General features: G+C 43.3%; 1 protein-coding gene across 6 annotated transcripts in view; it reads left to right on the top strand.

Moving 5' to 3' along the window:
- Positions 1-21390, top strand: part of ARHGAP32 (Rho GTPase activating protein 32) — a 393773-nt gene that overhangs the window by 156608 nt on the left and 215775 nt on the right. For all 6 annotated transcript variants that reach the window (XM_074936787.1, XM_074936788.1, XM_074936789.1 and 3 more), the window contains one exon: positions 13812-13920. In XM_074936787.1, coding sequence (XP_074792888.1) covers positions 13813-13920 — 108 coding nt within the window. In that variant the 5' untranslated portion in view covers position 13812. The remainder of the gene's footprint in view (positions 1-13811; positions 13921-21390) is intronic.

Here is a 21390-nt window from a genome sequence, read left to right as displayed (position 1 = left end):
TGGGGTTGTAGTTTGCAACTTTGTAGAGCATAAAAACAACCAAATTAAATAAACCAAAAATGCAACTGAAACAATTTCTTATGCCAGTTTCTCATTTTATATTTGACGATGAAATACAATACATCTGTTGTTTTTGTTCTACCTACATAGGGGGATGCAATAGAACAATTCTGCATTGGCAGGGAGATGGATTAGCTGACCTACTAGGTCTTTTCCATCTCCAGCTTGCACAATTTCTCGAGACAGACTTCAACATTCTATTTCACATAATGCAGACAGACATAATGTAATCAGTAAGGTGTTGACAATGCTGATTTAAAACACTTGAGATGAATTAGTCTCCAAGGTCAGGAGTCTGAGCCTTCAATTCCCATCTCTTGTTTCACTTTTTCAGGAGCTATTGTGTTGGCTCTGCTTTCCAGAATGCATGATTATTCCCAGTAGACTCACTGTACTAGCCTTAGTTTTGTGGGGCAGAGGCGACTTAGGCGTGTTTGCTTGAAGAAACATTTGTGTTTCCCCAATTAGTGGCTGTCTTGGGTCTGGAATAAAGACAAGTTGAGTACTTTCTAGTTTTCTGTTTAGCTGCTTTGAGAATTGCACCAGCATCACACACATCATGCTGTAGTTGTAGTTTTCCAGTTTTCTCTTTTCCAACTTTCTTCTTCCGGGAGATAAGTTACAAGCATTTGACATGAAGAGATTTCTTTTCACTGTATATAGTCTATTTTGCATTAACATCTCCCTAATTTTTACAGTCTCACCCGCCATGTTGGTCAGCCAGCCCAGGACCCTGATGTTACTGTATCATTGCTCATTTACCCAATATTCCAAATACGTTTTGTTTGCCCATGTTATAGTTTGACTCTTGTGATCAGGCGAATGAGAGGCATGGTCTGAGCAAAGGTCTGGAACCCAGGAGCTTTTGAGTTGTGATTGTGTCTCTGGCACGAACTCCCTGTGTACCCTTGCACAGGTCACTGTATCTCTTAGTGCCTTCATTTTTCCATCTGTACAATGGAAATAATACTTACTTTCCCTGCATAGGTGATAAAAGGATTAATCAGTTAACATTTGCAAAGCTCTGGGAAGTGCTAAATTCATTTGGTTTCACTGCTTTTAATTTTGTGCTGTCAGTCTGCTTATTAATCCCTTCCATACTGTTCTGTTCTTGGTCCTGAATTTGTAGGAGGCAGTGGTGTTTGTAGCGACTCCACTGTTTTTATGTTGCCGTTAGGTTTGGCTATGGAAAGGGAGTACCGGTCATTTGAGGGGATGTGTTGTGTGAGATCTTGTGCTGCCTGGTTGCAGTGACCCACAGTGGTAGCGTGTTAGCAAAGCATTGCTTTCTTACCCTCGTGTTACTGACTCCTACAGCTGTAGTACAAGATCAAAAAGGCCCTCTAGGTTAGGGTGACCAGATTTTAAAGCTCTTAAGTTTGGGCAACCAATATGCCTTAATTACTACTATCCTCTGGTGTTGAAGGTTAATGGAAGGTTTTGGGAGCTGAGAAGGACACATGGTGTTTCTGGCTGGTTGTGGTGGTAGATGTCCACTCATACCTTCTTTTCCTGGCAGTGGCTTTGCAGCCTCCTGCCCTCAACAGTCACCATGGCCTTCCTTGATCCCTATATTAAAGGATCTTAAACCCCAACAGCTCCTCCAGTAAGGTCTTGTAGCACCTCCCCTGCTCAATTGTGCACTCAGTGTATTGTGGTATTGCAAATCCCACTCTTGTGCTGTCTGGTGTGCTCGAGGGTTTGGAGAACTCTTGGCTCCAGCATGAGTTGGATCAGGCACAAGTTGAAGAAGGATAAAGCTCCAGTGCAAATCCGAGGCAACTATGGGCCTTAAGGTAAGGAAAAAGCCTGATGGGGAGAATTTGGCCCACTGCCCAGTTATGTTTAAACTGTCATATTTGGCCTCCTGAACTGAACTAACCTTCAGGTTTGGATTGCTGGAAAGCCCTAGGCTGCTGGTTCGCCTGTAGTGCAGTCCTGATGGCTGAAATAAACTCAAGCCTCAGCTGTGACCGGCACAGTGCCCTGTTAATGCCAGTCCTGGGATGCCTCACAACTCTGCCAATGTGCCTCACTCCTGTCTTGCAGGACCCACTGCTATTCTAGCCCTGGACCCCGTTCTGCCAGTTTACCTTCATCCTAATCTGCAACACCCGTGCTATTCTGTTTTAGGCCTCTCTTGAATAGTGTCTGTCAACTGTGCCAAATTACATACTGCATTTGTTGTGTGGACGGACATCTCCAATGAGCAAGGGAGAGCAATCAGAAGGAAGTGAAAGTATGCTTCCAGCAAGCAGTGCAAAGCAAATTCCTTAACACACCATGCTTCTTAGCACCCTGGTCAAGAATACACTATCTAGGCATACTGTACTGTCCACTTGAGCAGTGCCAGTTCCAATTCTAATCGAGTAGCGTTTGAAGGCTACTGGTCTTCAGCATCACTTTGTATTGGCAGAGACCTTATTAAAGGAGGATTCCTTGGGTAGTAATAACATCTCAAGAAACATCACTATCAGTAGAGTTGTAAATCCACTTGGATCATAAATTCCCCAGTGCTGGGGGCAATGCTTTCTCATTAGGTGGAGAAGTCTCAGGCACAACAATGGTGTGGTATAAATACTAAATACAATAATAAATCAGTTTTCAGCAATCCTCACCCCCCTAGATTGAGGTCAGAGAGAAAAGTCACTGGAGGGGAAAACAGCATGGATGGCTGAAATGCCTAATGTCTCCTTGGGGGAGCATAACCCAAAGTTCAGGCATGGCATTTAATTAAAAAAAAATTACAGCCACAAAAGAATGAGTATCTGTCAAACAGACAATTAACTGTCTGATGTGAGGAGCCTAACTTTCCAAATGTATAATGCTTCTATGCTAGCACAGAGCTTCCAAACCATCGAACACCTAGGAGGCAATTTGTCATCTCCCTGGGAAAGGAGTGCCATCAATCTGAATGTTGCCAGCGTGCAGTAGTCCATGACCACAATTACCATACCTCTCAGCCTACCAAGGTCCACGTGTGTGACAAAGACTAGTGTGTGGATATTCTATTAGGAGACTTAAAATGCTGAGGGATTTCTACCACTAGTTTAAATGACTCTCTAACTCCAGTTTCATTAATCTTTGTTTCAGATGTAAATAATTTGCAACAACAAGAGTGAAGGGACAGCTTATTTGTGTGCAGCGTAGATAGGGCCAAGGACCGCCTCAAAATGAGGGGCATTTAAGGTGCATGATGATTTGCCACCCAGTGGAAGTAGTGTTTGCAGTATTTCCTGTAGGAAATCAAAGCAATACTGCCAACTCCGACGCAGTTTCTGTCTTGCCTGTCTGTTTTTTAGAGCATCTGTCATCATGGTATCTAAGTACTTATTGGCTTGTAAGATTCTAAGAGTTAGATCCTCGGCGGGTATAATTTGGCATAGCTCTTTTGAAGTCAGTGGAACTACACTGATTTTTACTGGCTGAGGATCTGGCCTCAAGTATGAAGTAAATTAGGCCTTGTCTACACTACAGAGTTTTGTTGACGCTCAAAAAGCATGATTATAAAAACTGGTATTGCATGGTCACACTCACTCCCTCTGTCAGCAGAGCGCATCCACACTTGGGGCACTAGCATCAACAGTGTGAGCAGTGCACTGTCGGTACTTATCCCACAGTCCAGCTCGACACCTTCTGCCCATTAGGTCTTGTGGGAAGGTGGAACGGATTGCGGAGTATCTTGGGACTGGGCTCATTGTCCTGTGATGCATTGCTTTCTGTCCCAGCATTCCTTGGGCTTCTGGCTTTCTTTTGCGGCATTTTTCAGTGGCCCTTCTTTGCTGTGCAGCCTGGCATCTTTGTGAGAAGGGATGGATCGCGCACTGCTCTCCTATGCGCTTTTAACTGTCATGAAGACATTGCGAATGGCAGTGCAGTTAATCGCAAAGTTCCTAACTGAAGAAGACTTCCAGTTGACTGACATGTGGTGTGATATGGATAGGAGAAACTTTAGATTGCTTTTGGCATTCACAGAACAGCTGCAGAGGGTGGACCATTGTTTTGGGCTCGGGAAACAAGCACTGAATGGTGGGATCATATCGTCATGCAGGTGTGGGATGACGAGCAGTGGCTACAGAACTTTTGGCTACGGAAAACCACCTTCCTGGAACTGTGTCTGGAGCGTGCCCCAGCACTGTGGTGCAAGGACACCAGAATGAGAGCTGCTCTATCGGTAGACAAGTGTGTGGCAATCACTGTGTGGAAGCTGGTGACTCCAGACTGCTACTGGTTGGTCGTGAATCGATTTTGAGTTGGGAAGTTGACAGTTGGGGCTGTGTTAATGCAAGTGGGCAGGGCAATTTATTGCATTCTGCTATGAAGGACCGTGACTCTGGGAAATGTGCATGAAATAGTGGATGGCTTTGCAGAAATGGGTTTCCTTAACTGTAGGTGGGCGATAGATGACACACACATTCCAATTTTGGCACCAGACCACCTTGCGACAGAGTACATCAGTAGGAAGGGGTACTTCTCCATGTTGTTGCAGGCTCTTGTGGATCACTTTAGGCATTTCACTGGCAGCTTCTTGCTCACTGGAGAGCCACTGCTGAGACTGGCTAAACACTTGCGGAGCGGTGAAGAGTTCCTGGCTGCCTGGCCCACTGGGTGACCCTGCCGGGAGCTTCACTTAGTTGTCTAACTCCACCTCTTCATCAATGACTTCATCCTCTGGGTTAGGTCCTCTTTCCTCTGCCTCCAAGCCCGCCGAAGTATCCGCGGCTCTTGGCGGTGGAGGTGGGGTTGCCACTGAGGATAGCACCCAGATAGAACTGGCATGTCTTAGGTGCAGCACCGATTTGCCTCCCTTGCCTTATGGTGAGCATGCCTCAGCTCCTTTATCTTTGCTGTGCACTGCAGCGTGTCCTGATCATAGCCCTTTTCACACAAACCTCGAGAAATCTCCCCGTGGGTATCCCAGTTCCTCTGGCTCAAGTGCAGCCGTGACTGCACAGCCTCCTTTCCCCATATGCTGAGCAGGTGGTCCAAGCGGGACCATCGTCACCTGGGAAAATGTGATGAGACCTCCCCCGGCCAAGCAAACAAGAAACGGAATTTCAAAAATTCCCAGGGCTTCTCAGGGGGAGGGACAGTTGGCTGCTCACCTGGCTGCAGGGCAGTGGAGTTCAAACTGCTGGCCAGAGCGGTCACGATGGGCATTGTGGGACACCTCTTGGAGGCCAATTAAAGTGATAAAATCAAGCATGGTGTTTACATTGGCACTTTGTCAACTAAAGTGTTGCACAAAAAGTCTTGTTTTTCGTCTGGGTGGTTTTATGTTGTCGCCAGAACAGGGCATTTTGGCCGCCAAAAGTCGGATCGCAATATATATGCATCCACTGTTTTGTCGACACTTACTAAGGCAAATCCCTTTAGATTCTCACGTGCATCCTGAGCAAGAGCAGGAGCCAGCGAAACATGATTGTTACCCATTTTCAGAAAAGCAAGGCCTTGTCTACACTAGAAGGTTGTAGGTCTCTAACTATACTGGTGTACTAAATGTAGTACAATCCCGACGCGTGTGGATGCAGTTATCAGTATAAAGATGCGTTATATTGTATAGCTGTTATGGTGTAAGACACCTTTATACCGGTATAACTGCATCTCCGGTGGGGCTTGTACTGACATAACTGTGTCCGTAAACAATCGCACCCCAAACTGATGACACAGTTACATTGGTAGAAAAATTGTGTCTAGACCAGGCCTTAGAGTAAGAAGAGTGACAAGTCTCTCACCAGTACTGTTTCAGTTCATGTTTTGATCCAGGTAACATCTGTAGGGGGAGCCCAGGACATTCAGATGTAATCATGAAAAGGAGAATAGTTAGACAGAAAACTTGGTCAATGTAAAGAAGATCTCATGACGATAGCATGTTGCTGTGTAGATGTGTGTGCTGCAGTAGCATCTAACCCTTGGTCATGCAGCATAGTAAGAGATCCCTGCCAGGAGAATATTGCAGCTGTTAAATTGGAGTGTTTAATTCCTCATCGGGAGAAATGGAAATGCAGTACTTGATGGGGTCAGCAAATTAGATTTGAGGATCCCGAAAAGGGCATCACAATGTTTTTTCTGATACTGGTGTTAATGTGACATGAAATGTATCCAGCTGTAATTTGAAATTGATAAACTCACCCTACCAGAAATCTTTAAGGTTACCAGAAATAGGTGCAAATGCAAGCTGTGAATTTAGAAATATGTCCTGTAAATATTTGTTCCAGTACATTTGATTCTCAATTTACAATGAAGAAGGGTTCATTCATCTGAAGAGAGATTGCTTAATGGCCTTGTACACGGACAGAACTTTTTTATTAATGTAATGGTGCCAGATTGCATTTGAAGGGCATTCAGAGATACTAAAGAGACTAAGAAATGCCATTTTAAATAGTAAAGGTATTTGTTTTCATTATGGGTAAATGCCCTTTTATGTTTTGATGCATTTGAGGCTCCTGTGAGGGTATGAGGGAGACTTTTTGTTTTGTATTTAATATCTACAATATGTCTGTGTTAAATATTTTATGTAAAATAACCCTGAGACTTAATTTGTTCCCCCCTGTGTGTAAGAAATCTGTGGAAGGGAACAAGCTAATCAGCCTTCCTGTTCACATTTCTGATATATGGCAGGTAAGATGTGCAGATTGTGCTAGGTATTCTTAGGCTGTAGTGTAGACATAACCTATGTCAGCATAATTTATGTTGCTCGGATGTGAATAAACAACCCCCCTGAGTGACATAATCTACACCAACGTATGGGGCTCATGTGCAAGTGATGCCTGACCAACCTGATTGCCTTCTATGATGAGATAACTGGCTCTGTGGATATGGGGAAAGCGGTGAACGTGATATACCTTGACTTTAGCAAAGCTTTTGATATGGTCTCCCACAGTATTCTTGCCAGCAAGTTAAAGAAGTATGAATTGGATGAATGGACTATAAGGTGGATAGAAAGCTGGCTAGATCGTCGGGCTCAATGGGTAGTGATCAATGGCTCGATGTCTAGTTGGCAGCCGGTATCGAGCAGAGTGCCCCAGGGGTTGTTCCTGGGGCTGGTTTTGTTCAACATCTTCATTAATGATCTGGATGATGGGATTAATTGCCCCCTCAGCAAGTTCACGGATGACACTGAGCTGTGGGGAGAGGTAGATATGCTCATGAGTAGGGATAGGGTCCAGAGTGACCTAGACAAATTGGAGGATTAGGCCAAAAGAAAACTGATGAGGTTCAACACGGACAAGTGCAGGGTCCTGCACTTAGGGCAGAAGAATCCCATGCACTGCTACAGGATGGGGACCGACTGGCTAAGCAGCAGTTCTGCAGAAAAGGACCTGGGGATTACAGTGGACGAGAAGCTGGTTATGAGTCAACAGTGTGTCCTTGTTACCAAGAAGGCTAACGGCATATTAGGCTGCATTAGTAGGAGCATTGCCAGCAGATCGAGGGAAGTGATTATTCCCCTCTATTCGGCACTGGTGAGGCCACATCTGGAGTATTGTGTCCAGCTTTGGGCCCCCCCACTACAGAAAGGATGTGAACAAATTGGAGAGCCTCCAGTGGAGGGCAATGAAAATGAATAGGCGACTGGGGCACATGACTTATGAGGAGAGGCTGAGGGAACTGGAGTTATATAGTCTGCAGAAGAGAAGAGTGAGGGGGGATTTGATAGCAGCCTTCAACTACCTGAAGGGGGGGTTGCAAAGAGGATGGAGCTAGGCTGTTCTCAGTGGTGGCAGATGACAGAACAAGGAGTAGTGGTCTCAAGTTGCAGTGGGGGAGGTCTAGGTTGGATATTAGGAAAAACCATTTCACTGGGAGGGTGGTGAAGCACTGAAATGGGTTACCTAGGGAGGTGGTGGAATCTCCATTTTTAGAGGTTTTTAAGACCCAGCTTGACAAAGCCCTGGCTGGGATGATTTAGTTGGGGTTGGTCCTGCTTGGAGCAGGGGGTTGGACTAGATGACCTCCTGAGGTCTCTTCCAACCCTAATCTTCTGTGATTCTATGTGCACAGCGCTGTGTCGGTGGGAGAAGCTCTCTTGCCGACATATCTTTTGCCGTTCTCAGAGGTGATTTTATTATGCCAACATGAGAGCTCTCTTGTTGGTATAGCGTGTCTTCTCCAGATGCTCTGCAGCAGTGCAGTTGTAGCAATGTATGTGTAGACATGCCCTGAAAAAAAAAAATCCCTGTTTCATGGGACCAGGACTCCCATGGGATGGGGCCAGGAAAAGTTATATGGGGTCTGTGGACCACTAGGAAACCTCCCCACTCTAATATATGCAGGGCCCTTTGTTTTCAGTTTTTATTTTATTTATTTTTTCCCAGGAATTTTCAGTGTTCTTTACCACAGCAACAAAAACATGTGAAAATCAGTGCAAAAAACTATTAATAATCTTTCTGGGTAAATATTGGGGTTTATTTTGGTGGATGGAAAGACGGGGGAAAAAGTATTCAGTAAATTAATACTTTGAATTCCGCTCATCAGTGTGGTTTGTTGCACAGCTAAAACAGAACTCAAAACACAATGCCACCTCTGAGTTTAAGAAAACAACGTATCTCTAGTCCCCAAATAAAACTTTTCATTTGAATAGAATGTTGTAGACTTTGAACTGTTAGTCTATAAATATTTACATTTTTAATAATTAGGCCACACCATTTGCAGTTCATACACTCAACTTCATCCTTTTCTCCTGTTTTTGTTTTTTAAAACTTTTGAATACTTCCTTGAGTTCTGAAATGTATTCTGATACAGATTTTTGTTTTCTTTCCATTTTAGTGTGTCAAATCTTTAAACCATTATCTGCAAAGACTAATTTATTATCGTAATACATGTATCTCCTGCAATGTATTGTATTTTCCTAATAAAACAAGTTATTTTTTATATATTTGAATGATACAAAAGTAGGGTGAAAATCAGAAAAAAATGAATGATACTTTTGGTAAAACCTGGGAATTTTTGGATAAAAATTGGTTAAAACTGAAAACGAAGGGGCTTACATATGCGCCATGGTACATTTCCCCTAAACCCCCCCCCCCCCCCCATGCTCCCTTCATCTCCTGCAACAGTAGGGTGACAGGCTCCCAGCTGAATTGAAATTGGCATGTGACTATAGCGTGTGCTTTATAACCTCTCTGGGAGGACTCTTGGAGAGGCCAGAGTCTGCTACTATGGAAGTCAATGGCAAAACACCATTTGAAAGTGTGGAGGATGAGCTGAGGCTGGATGAGGAGAAATTAATTCTTCTCTATGCAGCCTTCAGTCCATAGACATGTTTAGGTTAATTTTCCCGTGCTCCGCCTAGGTCAAATGCCATGTTCCCTTTCTCCACATGGACATGTGGGGGTTTTACACAGACGTTGGAAGCAGGGAGAGTATCTGGAGTAGTGTCCTCCTCCTCTGACCATGGCTTTTTCTCTCCTTTGTGCTGCTTATGGGATGGGGGAGGGAAGAGACATAGGGGCTATTCTGCTTAATCCAGGCCAAATTTGCGGGGGGAGGAAAAAGCCATGCGGCATGAGAAAGTAGGAGTCGGAACAAGCATCCCCTTGCACGTGGCATTTTCGATCTTCAGTCAGCCTCTCTTTCAGAGATGTGACTTCAGAGCAGTTTTTGTTAAAATACTGAAGAATAAGGAAAGGTATAAAATGTGTATAGTTTTCTGAGAAACTAACTCTTTCAATTTCTGGGGGTAACTGTGTTTAGTGTTTGGCCTAATTGCATGCTACTTGCTTGAATCTTGAGGTGTCCTGGAGGACAACTCTGGCAAATACCAAAATCAGTTGTTTGTTTAAAATGTATAATTGGGAAGCCATAACCACTCTTACCCCTTCAGGAGCTGAGAGAGGCCAGAACAGCTTTTTTTAGTAAATACATTAGATGTATTTCAAATTCTTAGTGGGGATGGGATGGGAAGAATTTATTGCTGGGCAGGGAGTCTCTGGTTTGTATGCACAATCAGGCAACTTTAAAAAATGATACTAGCTGCCTAATAAACAGGAATGGCTCCTGTGGAGCTGTTCCAGTTTGTCATGGGACATAATTAAGGTTGTGGGAGAACTCCTGGGAAACTTGCAGGAAAGCGTGATTGCCGATTTGCAGGCTTATTTTTAGAATACACTGTATGGGGCACAAGTCTCTTCCCATTAGAGAATGGTGGAACTCCCAATGGTAGAACTCCCAGCGACTTGCCTGGGGTCAGGAGCAGGCATATAGCTTATGCAGTGTGCGTGCATTTTATTATCCATCATCTGTAAATCCACTTCCCCATTTTATAGTCTTTGTATGAACTTACTGTAAATTTAATTCCACACGTTGCACAACAACTAATAATCTTGTCAGGACTGTATTTTTGGTCACTGAGATCAGGAAACCGGAGGGCTGGGCCTCCTGCCAGCTCCTAAATGACACAAGGTGCGTAGTGTCATGCCACCAGGAATGTTTTTCTCTCTGTCCACCTGGAACTATCCCGTCATAAATCCTTGTGAAAGAAACAGCCAGACCTACAGTGATGTGCTCCGGGTTCACTCCTAGCTCGTGGGGTGTATGCAGTAATTAAAGGATGGGGTAAGTGAGCTCACTACAGCTTGCGGTCTTGAGCAACCAGTGAGAACTCATACAGGTGGGTCCCTTGACTCATTCTGCTTCCAAGGTTCAGTGACCTGCTACTATAACAATGTGGGTTGGTGGGTTTGGAGGGAAATTACGAGTTAAGCTCTCCTAAATGCTGTGTGTGTGTGTTACAGTGGGAGAATATATTCAGTTTTTGTAGACTGGCTGTTTGGTCAAAGTTCCCCACTGATTCCTGTGCGTCTTTATATACCCAATTTGGTTCCTTCACTATCCTGAGAAATTCCCTAATACCTGTGATTTTTCAAGGTAAAATTACCATTTACTGCCTGCCTGCAAACTTCATTAAAACGTTTGAGCAAAATGTGCAAAACTTGCCATGCTTAGCCACTGGAGGAACCTGTCCTTGGTCTCATATTGCAGGTGGGACCTCAGGTATGCAAAAACACAAAAACAAAAAAAACCCTCAACCTTTTTTGGCAGGAGAGTGATCATACTAAGAAACCAGCTGTCTGATAAGAAATCAAAGGTGGGAATTGCCATCAGGTATGAGGAATAGTGTAGTAAACACATTTGTAATCTGAAGTGATCATAAAGGTGTAAATTCTTACTTACAAACATCCATTCAGTATTTTGCTTGTTTTTAATGGTGAGATGACAAAATGCAGGTGTGAAGCTAAGTATAAAATTACACAAAAACCTTCTACAAACAAGGCACCCTATTGCTAGAGGTATTTAGTCATGCACTTCTTACCTCTTGTGTATAGTACGCAATCCACTAGTGTGATGTCTGAAGTGTGCCGCAAAACATATGTGCAAACTTTGGAACGTGTGCGTTTAATAGATCTAGATCTGAGGCCAGTGTTTAATTAGCCATCTCTTCTGGCTTCTTCTCTGGCTCCATGTCTGGCCGTTGTAATTATGGAACAGTTTATGGGGCTTTGTGTAAGGTGGCTAGGTGGCTTCTGAGATGTTTTGTCCTCCAGGATCCCTTTTTATATGGTCTCACTTCTGAAGCGAGGAATTTCCCCCTCATAAACTTGGGTCTGGGGGCGTGAGAAGGACAATGGAAGAGAAGATGAGATCCCACAGATATTCACAAAGATCCCCGTCCAAAGCCTAGATGCAAAATACAGCTAACCTTTAAGTCTTACCACTGCTCCAGCTGTATTGTGTCTGGGTAGTTGACAACTCTGATAGAGGAAACCAAGGTTTATATCGCATAACTGGTACGTGGTGTGTGGCAAGAGGGCAAATAATTGAGCTTTATTCCATGTTTGATATGCTGTGGAAGCCAGCACTAGCCTAAGGCATTGGTATCTTTGTGTGGTGCATAGACCAGAAGTTTAAATGGAGATTTCATACATGTAGCAAACCCAGTTGTTCTGTACTCTGCATCTGCTCTTACCATCCATTGTAAAATAAATGCAGTGTATGCCACCCTGCTTTTATATGCATTTGATGAATCTCTCAGAATTTGTCAGCCGCATTTTCCATTATCCTGTATCTGCATTGTCTTGCAATGTACACCAGTGCAACATGCTACCAAATCAGAATGGGAATGATTTACACTCTCTTTGCTCCGGGTGTAAATAGCTACATAAGGTGCAGGGCAATGGAATATGTCCATGTGTATGGCACATTGCTGTGTATTTATGCAAAGCTCCTATGCAATGGGTTTCCTTTGTTGAATCAAAAACTAGTTTGCCCAAGTGTCGGGGCCATAGCAGCTGTAGAATTAGATTATAAAAGTAGATTGCAGTTATTGAATCTGGCTATTGATATCATACATTTATTTGACTATTTTTCTTTTTATGGAATTGTAACTAAAATGTTTTAGTTATTAGCATTCTCTGCTTAATTGATCTGCATTGCAAAATCACTATTTATGGAGAGCTTCATGTGTTCAACTATATACATACATATGCCTTTTACAGCTTTATAGTTTAAGTTTTTACTGTACGAAGCTAGCAATTAAGATTGGTGATCTGTTCAGGAAAAAAGGTGGAACATCACTAGCAAATCTTTCGTAATGCTTACTTAGCAACATTTTAAAAAATTGCAAAGTGCATAGCAATGCTATGTAAAGGCTTTCAGTATAGTTATTCCTTTAGTCAAACTGGATGATTCATCATAGCTAACATTTGGCTCACCCTTCCTTCCTTTGGGTTCATGTATGTGCAGTGCTGATTAATGAAATGGTTTACCTAAATAAATAAATATATGGCAGTCTATTATTAAAGATTAGCTTTGAATTGTGCATGTTGTTAATGAAGCTGGGATGGATCACACCAGATACTCAGCAGGATTTAGTGCTTTAGATCTTTGCTGCTGTCCCCTGCAAAGTGTCATTTATATGGCCTGCTTAACTTCGTTCATAATGATAGAGATGCCTTAAAGGTGAACTGGGAAGCTTTTGTAAGTACATTTTTTTTTTTCAGAAGATTTGAGCTCCCAGCCACGTCCATAAAGGTCTCTGGGTTGGAATACAAATAAATTGTGTAAGGTGTTTGAAAATGAGATCCTCCTTATCTGCAGAAATTTTTAGCCTGAGAAATTTAGGTGCTGAGCACCCTGCAAATACTATTGAAACGAGTGTGAGTCAAGGGCACTCTGCACCACACAGGGTAAGGAAAAACACTGCAACAACTGATGATCCAGACCTTGTACTATCAGGGTCTTGATATACTAACCTTGCAGGCATGCAAGGGCCATCTTTTTTCCCCCCTCAAGAATTTGGGGAAAAAGTAGGGCAGGAGATGGTGCTAGAAGTGATTGTTGACAGCTATTGTTATTCATGTGGTTAATTTTGCTTGTCTGGCCAGTCTGTTGAATTCATTGAATCTGCTCAATGTGTTAGAAGATTTTAATTTTTTGTTTCATTTTTTTTTTAAAGTTTTTTCAAGTGTCCAGTGATTAGGATGAAGGTTTAAAAAAAAATCAAAATAAACCAGTAATTTAAAGTTGGTTTGGGAATGCAAATTTCCAAACTAGATTACGTTCTTGAGCTGCTGGTATTCTCAGGGGGAAAGAAAAAAAGAAAAGAAAACCACGAATACCAGATATTTAAAAGCCTTTGCATTTTGATTTGAGAGAGTATTTCATACATGCAGCAACGATGTGAAGCCATAAGTAAGCTTTGCTCGGAATTTGTAAGCAAGAAACAAGCATGTCTGTCTTTTTCTCTCTAGAATGATGAAGTCCTCTGTACATACAGAAGAGGATGACTTTGTTCCAGAGCTTCAGAGAAGCATTCATCCCCGAGAGAGGCCGGATTGGGAAGAGACTCTCAGTGCTATGGTAAAGCATTGTTATATTTTATATATGCCTTGCTTTCTGTCCTGATCAGTGTTAGAATGATCTGCCCATTGGTTCTTTTATAGTTATAGATTTTGATGTTGTGTTCTTCTATTTCAAATCATTACGCTGATTACACAGGAGTCTGAAGAATAGTGGGATGCATTCCTTCCTCTTGCAATTCACTGATGGGGGAGAAACGCGCGCATGGAGGTTCTGTCCTATTAATACATGCCCCTAAGCAGGCCTAGTAATCAATTAAATGGTCCATAATGTCACAGTGATTTTCAGTCTGCATTAACCTCTTATTCAGCAACTATCTCCAGTACGAGGGGAACATCTAGTAAAAACATGCTCTTTAAAGCACACAGTGTTGCACAGAGAAAATTAGCAATATGTTGGCTGTGCCTACATAAATAAAACATTGGCTTCAAAACGAAACCCCCACAGTGAATAGAACAGTGGAAAATTAACCAGCTAGTGCATGTTTCCATGCTCAGTGAAGCCAATGGAAAGCGGGCGTTGAGTCGGGCCATGACAGTTGTGGCCTGATTTTTCAAATGAGCTGAGCACCTTGAGCTCAGGTTGACTCGAGTGAGAGCTGGGATTGCTCAGCTTTGGAAATCAGGCTGTTACTCTGTTAGCAACTTCAGTGGACTTCCTTACTTGGTGGCCTCGTTAAGTGATCTTACGTCACAGCACCATGGCCTGACTTCTGTTAGCGTCAGGCTAGCTGGAGCTTGTGGTGTGTGTTCATTTTATAATTTCTAATGTGAACCAAATTGCCTTATTAACCAACGAGACTGGTGGGAAAATTCTACTCCAGTGACTGAGATATTGATTCTCTGTGTGTGGGATGGGTTTTTAATCCCCTGCTTCAGAAGAGCTGGGTGCAACACCCTTCCAAGTAAACACCTGGTAGTAAAAAATTCACTGTCTTCATTTGTGATCAGTAAATATTTTGTGCTTTTGTTGTCCCCTTTGGATTTGCAGGGCTCATTTTGCATGAGTGTCAAGGTGGGACTCTTTACCTACAATGGCAAAGATAGGCGGGTCAATATTTTAAAAGTAAGCCTCGTGCCCCAATCATTTTCTTACTTTTTGGTCAGATGATTCTGACTCAACCGTGTCACTTATGCACCTTCCTAATGTCTGAATTGGTTTTTCTGGAGGAGTCACTGCTTTTTGTCTTCAGCAATGTTATTGCTGGCAGGATAAATATTCTTTGTGTTCTGATTTTTCTCTTCTCTTCCTACTGTGTCTGACATCATTCTCTCTCCTTTCCTTCCCTCTGCATGCTCCTCCCCCCATAGCATGCTTCAAGCATTAGATGGTAGCAGCAGTTCTGATGTCTAATAAATTCTATTAGCAGTACATATCTAATGCTAATAGAGCTTCTTGCTGTCCCTGCTGAGACAGCATGCCATGGGGGGGAATTTCCATTATTGCACAGGGAGCGTGTATCTAAATCCCACACTTTGAAATGAACAGTGGGCTTAGAATTGTATTAACTCCTCCCCTGCCACACTGGGGTGGGTGTCCTTGGCTTTTCCAGTGTTTGTGATCAGGACATTCAAACAATGACCTTTCAGGGTATTCCTCCATGTAAGGAATCCTAAGGCACTGACAGGGCTGGTTGAATACTTCGGTAACACTGCATTGGAAACACGGTTTCAGTTGCTTATGTGGAGGTCTTGCAAGTATATCCATTATATGTTCCAGGCCAACAACCCAGTGAAGGTCAGGACTCTAAATCCAGTGGGCTCTTCTTAAAAACTAGGACCTTTTGTCACTTGAAAAGATTTCTTGAGGTTTTCTTGGTCTGTCTTTGTGGCAAGGTAGAGTCATCATACTCCCTACAGAAGCTCTGAGTAACAAAGGAATTGTCCCACCATAAGTTATAACCCTGTCACATATGCAGCAGTATTTATACTGCAATACCTTTCCAAATGACCTTTAAAGCAAGGACATTGGATACCCTGGGTTCATTCTTTGCCTGACAGTGAGAGAGCATACTTTTCAACATCACTTAGTTTCACAGAGCCAACAGGCCTTGTTGAGGCACAATTCAGGTGAAACACAGTGCTGCTTATGAAGCCATATAAGAATCAGACAGACAGAGTAATCAAGCAGGACGTTTTGAATTCAAAAACATATTTGCTAGAAGAATTTGAAGAAGGTATACCTACATGGATCACTAAAGCATGAAAGGTGATTTGATATCTGATGGTGTTAAATTTGGGGGGGGGGTATTTTGTGTTGACTGTTCTTTTACATAACGTTCAGAAATGTGCAGATAGCAAGTGTATGTAGAAAATGAGTTACCATCTACCTCCTAGTGGGGTTGTATCTTCATTTTACAGATGGGGAAACCAGCAAAGAGAGCACCATGCACACTTAATATGATGATATTTTGTTCCAAAGTTTATTTTCAAGCAAAAACAATAATGTTTTGGGTTCATCAGTGTTTGTGCCCCCTATTGTTTCCCTGTGTTGCTTTGTCTGTTTGTGACTCTTTACCTCCCATCCATCCTTTGTTAATTCTACCTGTCTCCAATCATTCCCTCCCGCATTGTTTTTCCTCTATATGTCTCCTTTTCTTGTCTGTACCTCATACTGCTCCTTCACTGTAACTTAGCGGGTAGCTGCATAGGTACACCATTGATACTGCATGTATGAGAACAAGGTCTACTCCTAATCCATCTTGTTCAGCAAGCAGTACATGCTTGTGTCCTTAGCTAGCATCATGCTTCTGAGTGCTTCCTAAGATCCAAGAGCTTGGTAGTCTTTGGGTATATCACTGATTGGGCAACTCATTGCCTGTAACCTCTAGATGTGTCTCTCGACTGCAGATCTCCAGTTCATTCATCAGTGGTCCTATTGACTTCCATGGGACTGTTTGTGTGCCTACTTACACATGGGCTTAAATGCTTTGGATTGGGGCCTAACTAGGCAATGGAGAGGCTGCAACAGCTGGCAAATGATTGAGTACTGAAATTTATCTTTCATGTTAATTCACTATTTCTTTTATCAGTAGATCTTTTTTTTAATCCACTCTGTTTCCCAGTTTATAATTTCTTTGAGGCGCTATCTAGGTGTTGGAATATTTTTGTTTTGTTTTATTTTCTATTTAAGAATTGCATATGTAAGGAGAGACATGAAGGGAAAAGTTTTTTTAAAAAAAGTATAAACAGGAACCATAAAGTGAGGAGCTTATGTAAAATTATTTTTTGCAGCCTAGGGACATGATCCTGTTCCCATTAAAGTCAATAGAAGCTTGGCAGTTGATGTCAGGGCTTGAGGTAATAAGACAGGTGAAGACTTTTGGGTTTTTTTAAATATATACCCTATTTAACCTGTGCTCCATCTGAGAGTGGCAAGTTTCCAGAAAATGTTGCTTCTGATTCTTTTCTTGTTCTAGTGTCTTTTGTATGTACAGTTCTCTGATACAGGGAATAACTATCATTTTCTAATGATGAATCTGAACGATTAGCCATTTGAATGGAAAAATGAATTAGCAAGTAGTTGTGAGTTTGGGCCACTGTGATGCTTCAGGAAATGATTAAAAATCCTGTAGAAATAGCCTGTAAATTCTGTAGGGATTGTCTGCCTAATGTCACCAAGAACACCACCCCAGGCTCTCTCCCCCCTCTGCCTCCCTCCCCCAACCTCCCCCCCTCCCCCCGCAATTCTTGAGTCAAACACCTTCCCCAGACAAACACTCCAGATGCCCTCCATTTCCTCTACTTTTTTCCCCTGCAGGAGAGCTTCAGGATCACATACCTTGCAGGAAAGGAAGGAGAATATGGATGTCAGTTGTGGGAAGGTGGAGAAAGAGAGTGACTTCAGGCCAGGCAGCCAATAATCTTGTCGCAATTTGTGTCCTGCAGCTAAAAACTCAGGAGAATTGGGTTGAAAACGTTGGGTCTCCTGGAGTGAAATTCAGAAAACGCATTTAGCTGCTCGCAAGACGTTTCCAGTGGCCCAAGTCCTGAGCCTAAGGAAATTGGATGTGGTTGAAGTTTTCATTGCCGTGTTTTTCCAGAGGTGGAGTTGGCTCAATTAGAAAATTAAAAGTTAACATTACTCATGACATCAGTGGGTTGGGTTTCATTGTTCCCTTAAGCACACCAGGTAGGCTCCACATAGGGGAACAGGGGTCCACCCACCTGGAACAACTTGCAGGATCAGAGCCTCAAGCAGTTTTACTCTTAGAAGCATTACGGCCCTTAATGCATTCACCACTGCTTCACTCCTTAGAACCTGTCCTCCTGGACAGCCAGAGATTCAAGTGTCTGTAACAAATACCATTTGAGAAGGATGATGATGAAAATTTGGCTCTGACATTTCCCGCTTTATTGCACTGCCAGGTGTGATGCAACCTGGAACAGACATAGGAGGCAACTGAAGCTGAAATGTCCAGTCTTGGATTTGTATTCATGGTGTAATTTCAACCTGATGATCACCTGAATAAATTGTAGACAGGTAGAAGCAGTTTCAGTTACTCATGTTTACTCTGCTCAGTGTATATAAATTCCCTTTTCCAACGTTCCTCCCCAATTTCATCTTAATGGTCAAAGTATATAGAGAGAGGAGTTCATGTTTTCAGGGTGTTTGATTTAGATGTCCTGAATTGTAGATTTCTGTCGTCTGTTTAGACTGTGCCATTTACCATATATTATATCTTTCCAGGTAATATATTAAGCCTGGGATTTCCCCCTTTGCTCTTTCTTTTTTTTAGAAAACATGTCCTGTGAGGAAAGGTTGAAAGAATTGGGCGTGTTAGTTTAGGATAGTGATGACTGACAGGAGACCTGGTATGTCTTCAAAATATGATAAAAAGGACAGTGATGGATTGCTCTTCACGTCCACTGAGGGTAAGACAAAAAGTAATCAGCTTCGTTTGCAGCAAGGGACATTTAGGTTAGATGTTAAGAAAAACTAGAGGGATAGTTAAGCACTGGATCAGATTACCAAGGGAGGTTTTGGAATCCCTACCATTGGAAGGTTTTAAGAACAGGTTAGACAAACACCTGCCAGGGATGGTCTTCCAGGTTTACTTGGTCCTGCCTCTGCATCGGGGGCAGGGGGTGGATTATATGACCTCTTGGAGTCCTTTCCAACCCTTCGTTTCTCTGATTCTTTCACTGCATTCCTATCAGCCATTCGGTTTGCTGACTCCTCCAATAACTGATTCCTTGTTTTATGCACGAGAAGCTTGTACTTTCATAAATTAAGATTTATTTTTGGTTAGTATCTGCAGAGGTCACAAATGGCAGGTTTTGCTGTTTCTTAATTTAGCCCACGGATAATGGAAGCGCTAATGGATGGCTGTTCTTTGGGAGTAGTACTGATCTTTTTTTTTTTCACCCCACGGCTTTCAGGGGTAAACAGCTGGCACAGATATATGCAGGACTTTGTCATTGTAAGCAAATTATGCATTCCGCCCAGGTAAGCAAATGCTGACCCTAGCAGCAATACTGAGGGCTTGGAGGGTGCTGTCAAAATGGGTCTGCAGTGCTCATCCATTTGTGTGTCGGACTGTGCTGTTTGCGTTTGTGCATGCATTCTTTTCTCTTGGAATAATTCACGTATTTATTTGCACTAAGATGATCACAATGTTTTTTTTTTTTTTCCCCTTTCCTGCCAGAAAGTAATCATAAGCACTTATAGAGTGCTTTATGTTTTCAAAATGCTGGACTAATGCATAATAAATAACAAATGGTCTCTGTATGTGTTTGTAGATTGCGAAGAGGTGGTGGCTTGAGATGCTGTGAACACTAAAAAGAGCAGGAACTGTCTATTTTTAGGGCACCCATCGCCATAAATATAAGTTAATTTAGAGCACTCAGATACTTGCTCCATCTTTCACTGGAAATTGTTTCATCTATCTTTCACAGTACAGTAGAATCTCAGAGTTACAAACATAAGAGTTACGAACTGACCAGTCACCCACACACCTCATTTGGAACCTGAAGTATGCAATCAGGCAGCAGCAAAAAAACCAAACCAAAACAAAAAAACCCCAAAAATCTAATAGTCAGTACTGTGTTAAATCTAAACTACTAATAAAAAGGGAAAGCAGCATTTTTCTTCTGCGTAGTAAAAAGTTGTGAACTTCTGAAAAACAACCATAATGTTTTGTTCAGAGATACGAACATTTTAGAGTTGCAAACCACCTCCATTCCAGAGGTGTTCATAACTCCTGAGGTTCTACTATAGATCTCAAAAAGCAGTTGTCAGACTTCATGTTTGAATAGAAAGGTAAATGCTTTGGGTTGCAGGTTGGGCTGGTTTGCAGCCTTTTGTGGTCATTTCACAAAGAGTGTGAAGTCCTGCAAGGTAAATATGAGAGCCCAGCTGAATGAGACCTAGCAGTAGGGTGACCAGGTGTCCAGTTTTCAACCAGAACACCCGGTTGAAAAGGGACCTTGGCGGCTCCAGTCAGCACCGCTGACCGGGCTGTTAAAAGTGCAGTCGGCGGTGCTGCAGAGCTCAGGCAGGCTAGTTCCTACCTGTCCTGGCTGGCACTGCGCTGTGCCCTGGACGTGGCTATCAGGTCCAGCTCCTAGGCAGGGGGGCCACGAGGCTCAGCAGGCTGCTCCTGCCTGCTCTGAACACCAGCTCCGCACTCCCATTGGCCGGAAGCTGGGGGGCGGTGCCTGCAGGTGAGAGCTGTGTGCGCAGAGCCGCCTGCCACACCTCCGCTTAGGAGCCAGAACTGGGGGCTGCTTCTGAGGCACAGTGCGGTCCGTGGTGCCAGGACAGGCAGGAAGCCTGCCTTAGCCTCCCTGCTGCGCTGCTGACGGGGAGCTGCCAGAGGTAACCCCGCCCCCCAAACTCCTGCCCCAACCCTGAGCCCCCCAAACCCAGAACCCCCTCCTGCACCCCAAACCCCTCATCCCCAGCCCCACCCCAGAGCCTGCACCCCCAGCTGGAGCCCTCACCCCCTCCCGCACCCCAAGCCCTGCCCCAGCCTGCAGCCCCCTTCTGCACCCTGAACCCCTCATTTCTGGCCATACTCCAGTTAGAGCCCTCACTCCCTCCTGTACCCAAACCCCCTGCCCCAGCCCAGTGAAAGTGAGTGAGGGTGCGGGAGAGTGAGCCACTGAAGAAGGGGGAATGGAGTGGGGGCGCGGGTGGGGCTTCCGAGAAGGGGTGGGGCTAGAATGTTCGGTTTTGTGGGATTAGAAAGTTGGCAACCCTACGAGGATGAAAGAGTTTCTGTGTGTTGGATTTTGTCAGCGGGGATGTTGTTACTTGTTTTGGCTGTATGTTTAGAATATTAGAACTATTTGTTAGTATTATCAGGGCATAAATTTTTGAAAGCAAATGATGTAATTAAACTCTGAGAGCCTTGTTCTCAAAATAAAGAGAAAACATTTTTTAGTGGATATTTCACATGCAGATTGAGGTTAGGATTTCTGTAGTGCTATCAGGGGGCTAGCCACTAAAAGGGGATCACTCTGGTGT

This window comes from Natator depressus, chromosome 22 (genome assembly GCF_965152275.1).
Source record: "Natator depressus isolate rNatDep1 chromosome 22, rNatDep2.hap1, whole genome shotgun sequence".
Lineage (NCBI taxonomy): Eukaryota > Metazoa > Chordata > Testudines > Cheloniidae > Natator > Natator depressus.
The sequence above is the reverse complement of the archived record's forward strand: the minus strand, read 5'-3'. Positions and strand labels throughout refer to the sequence as shown.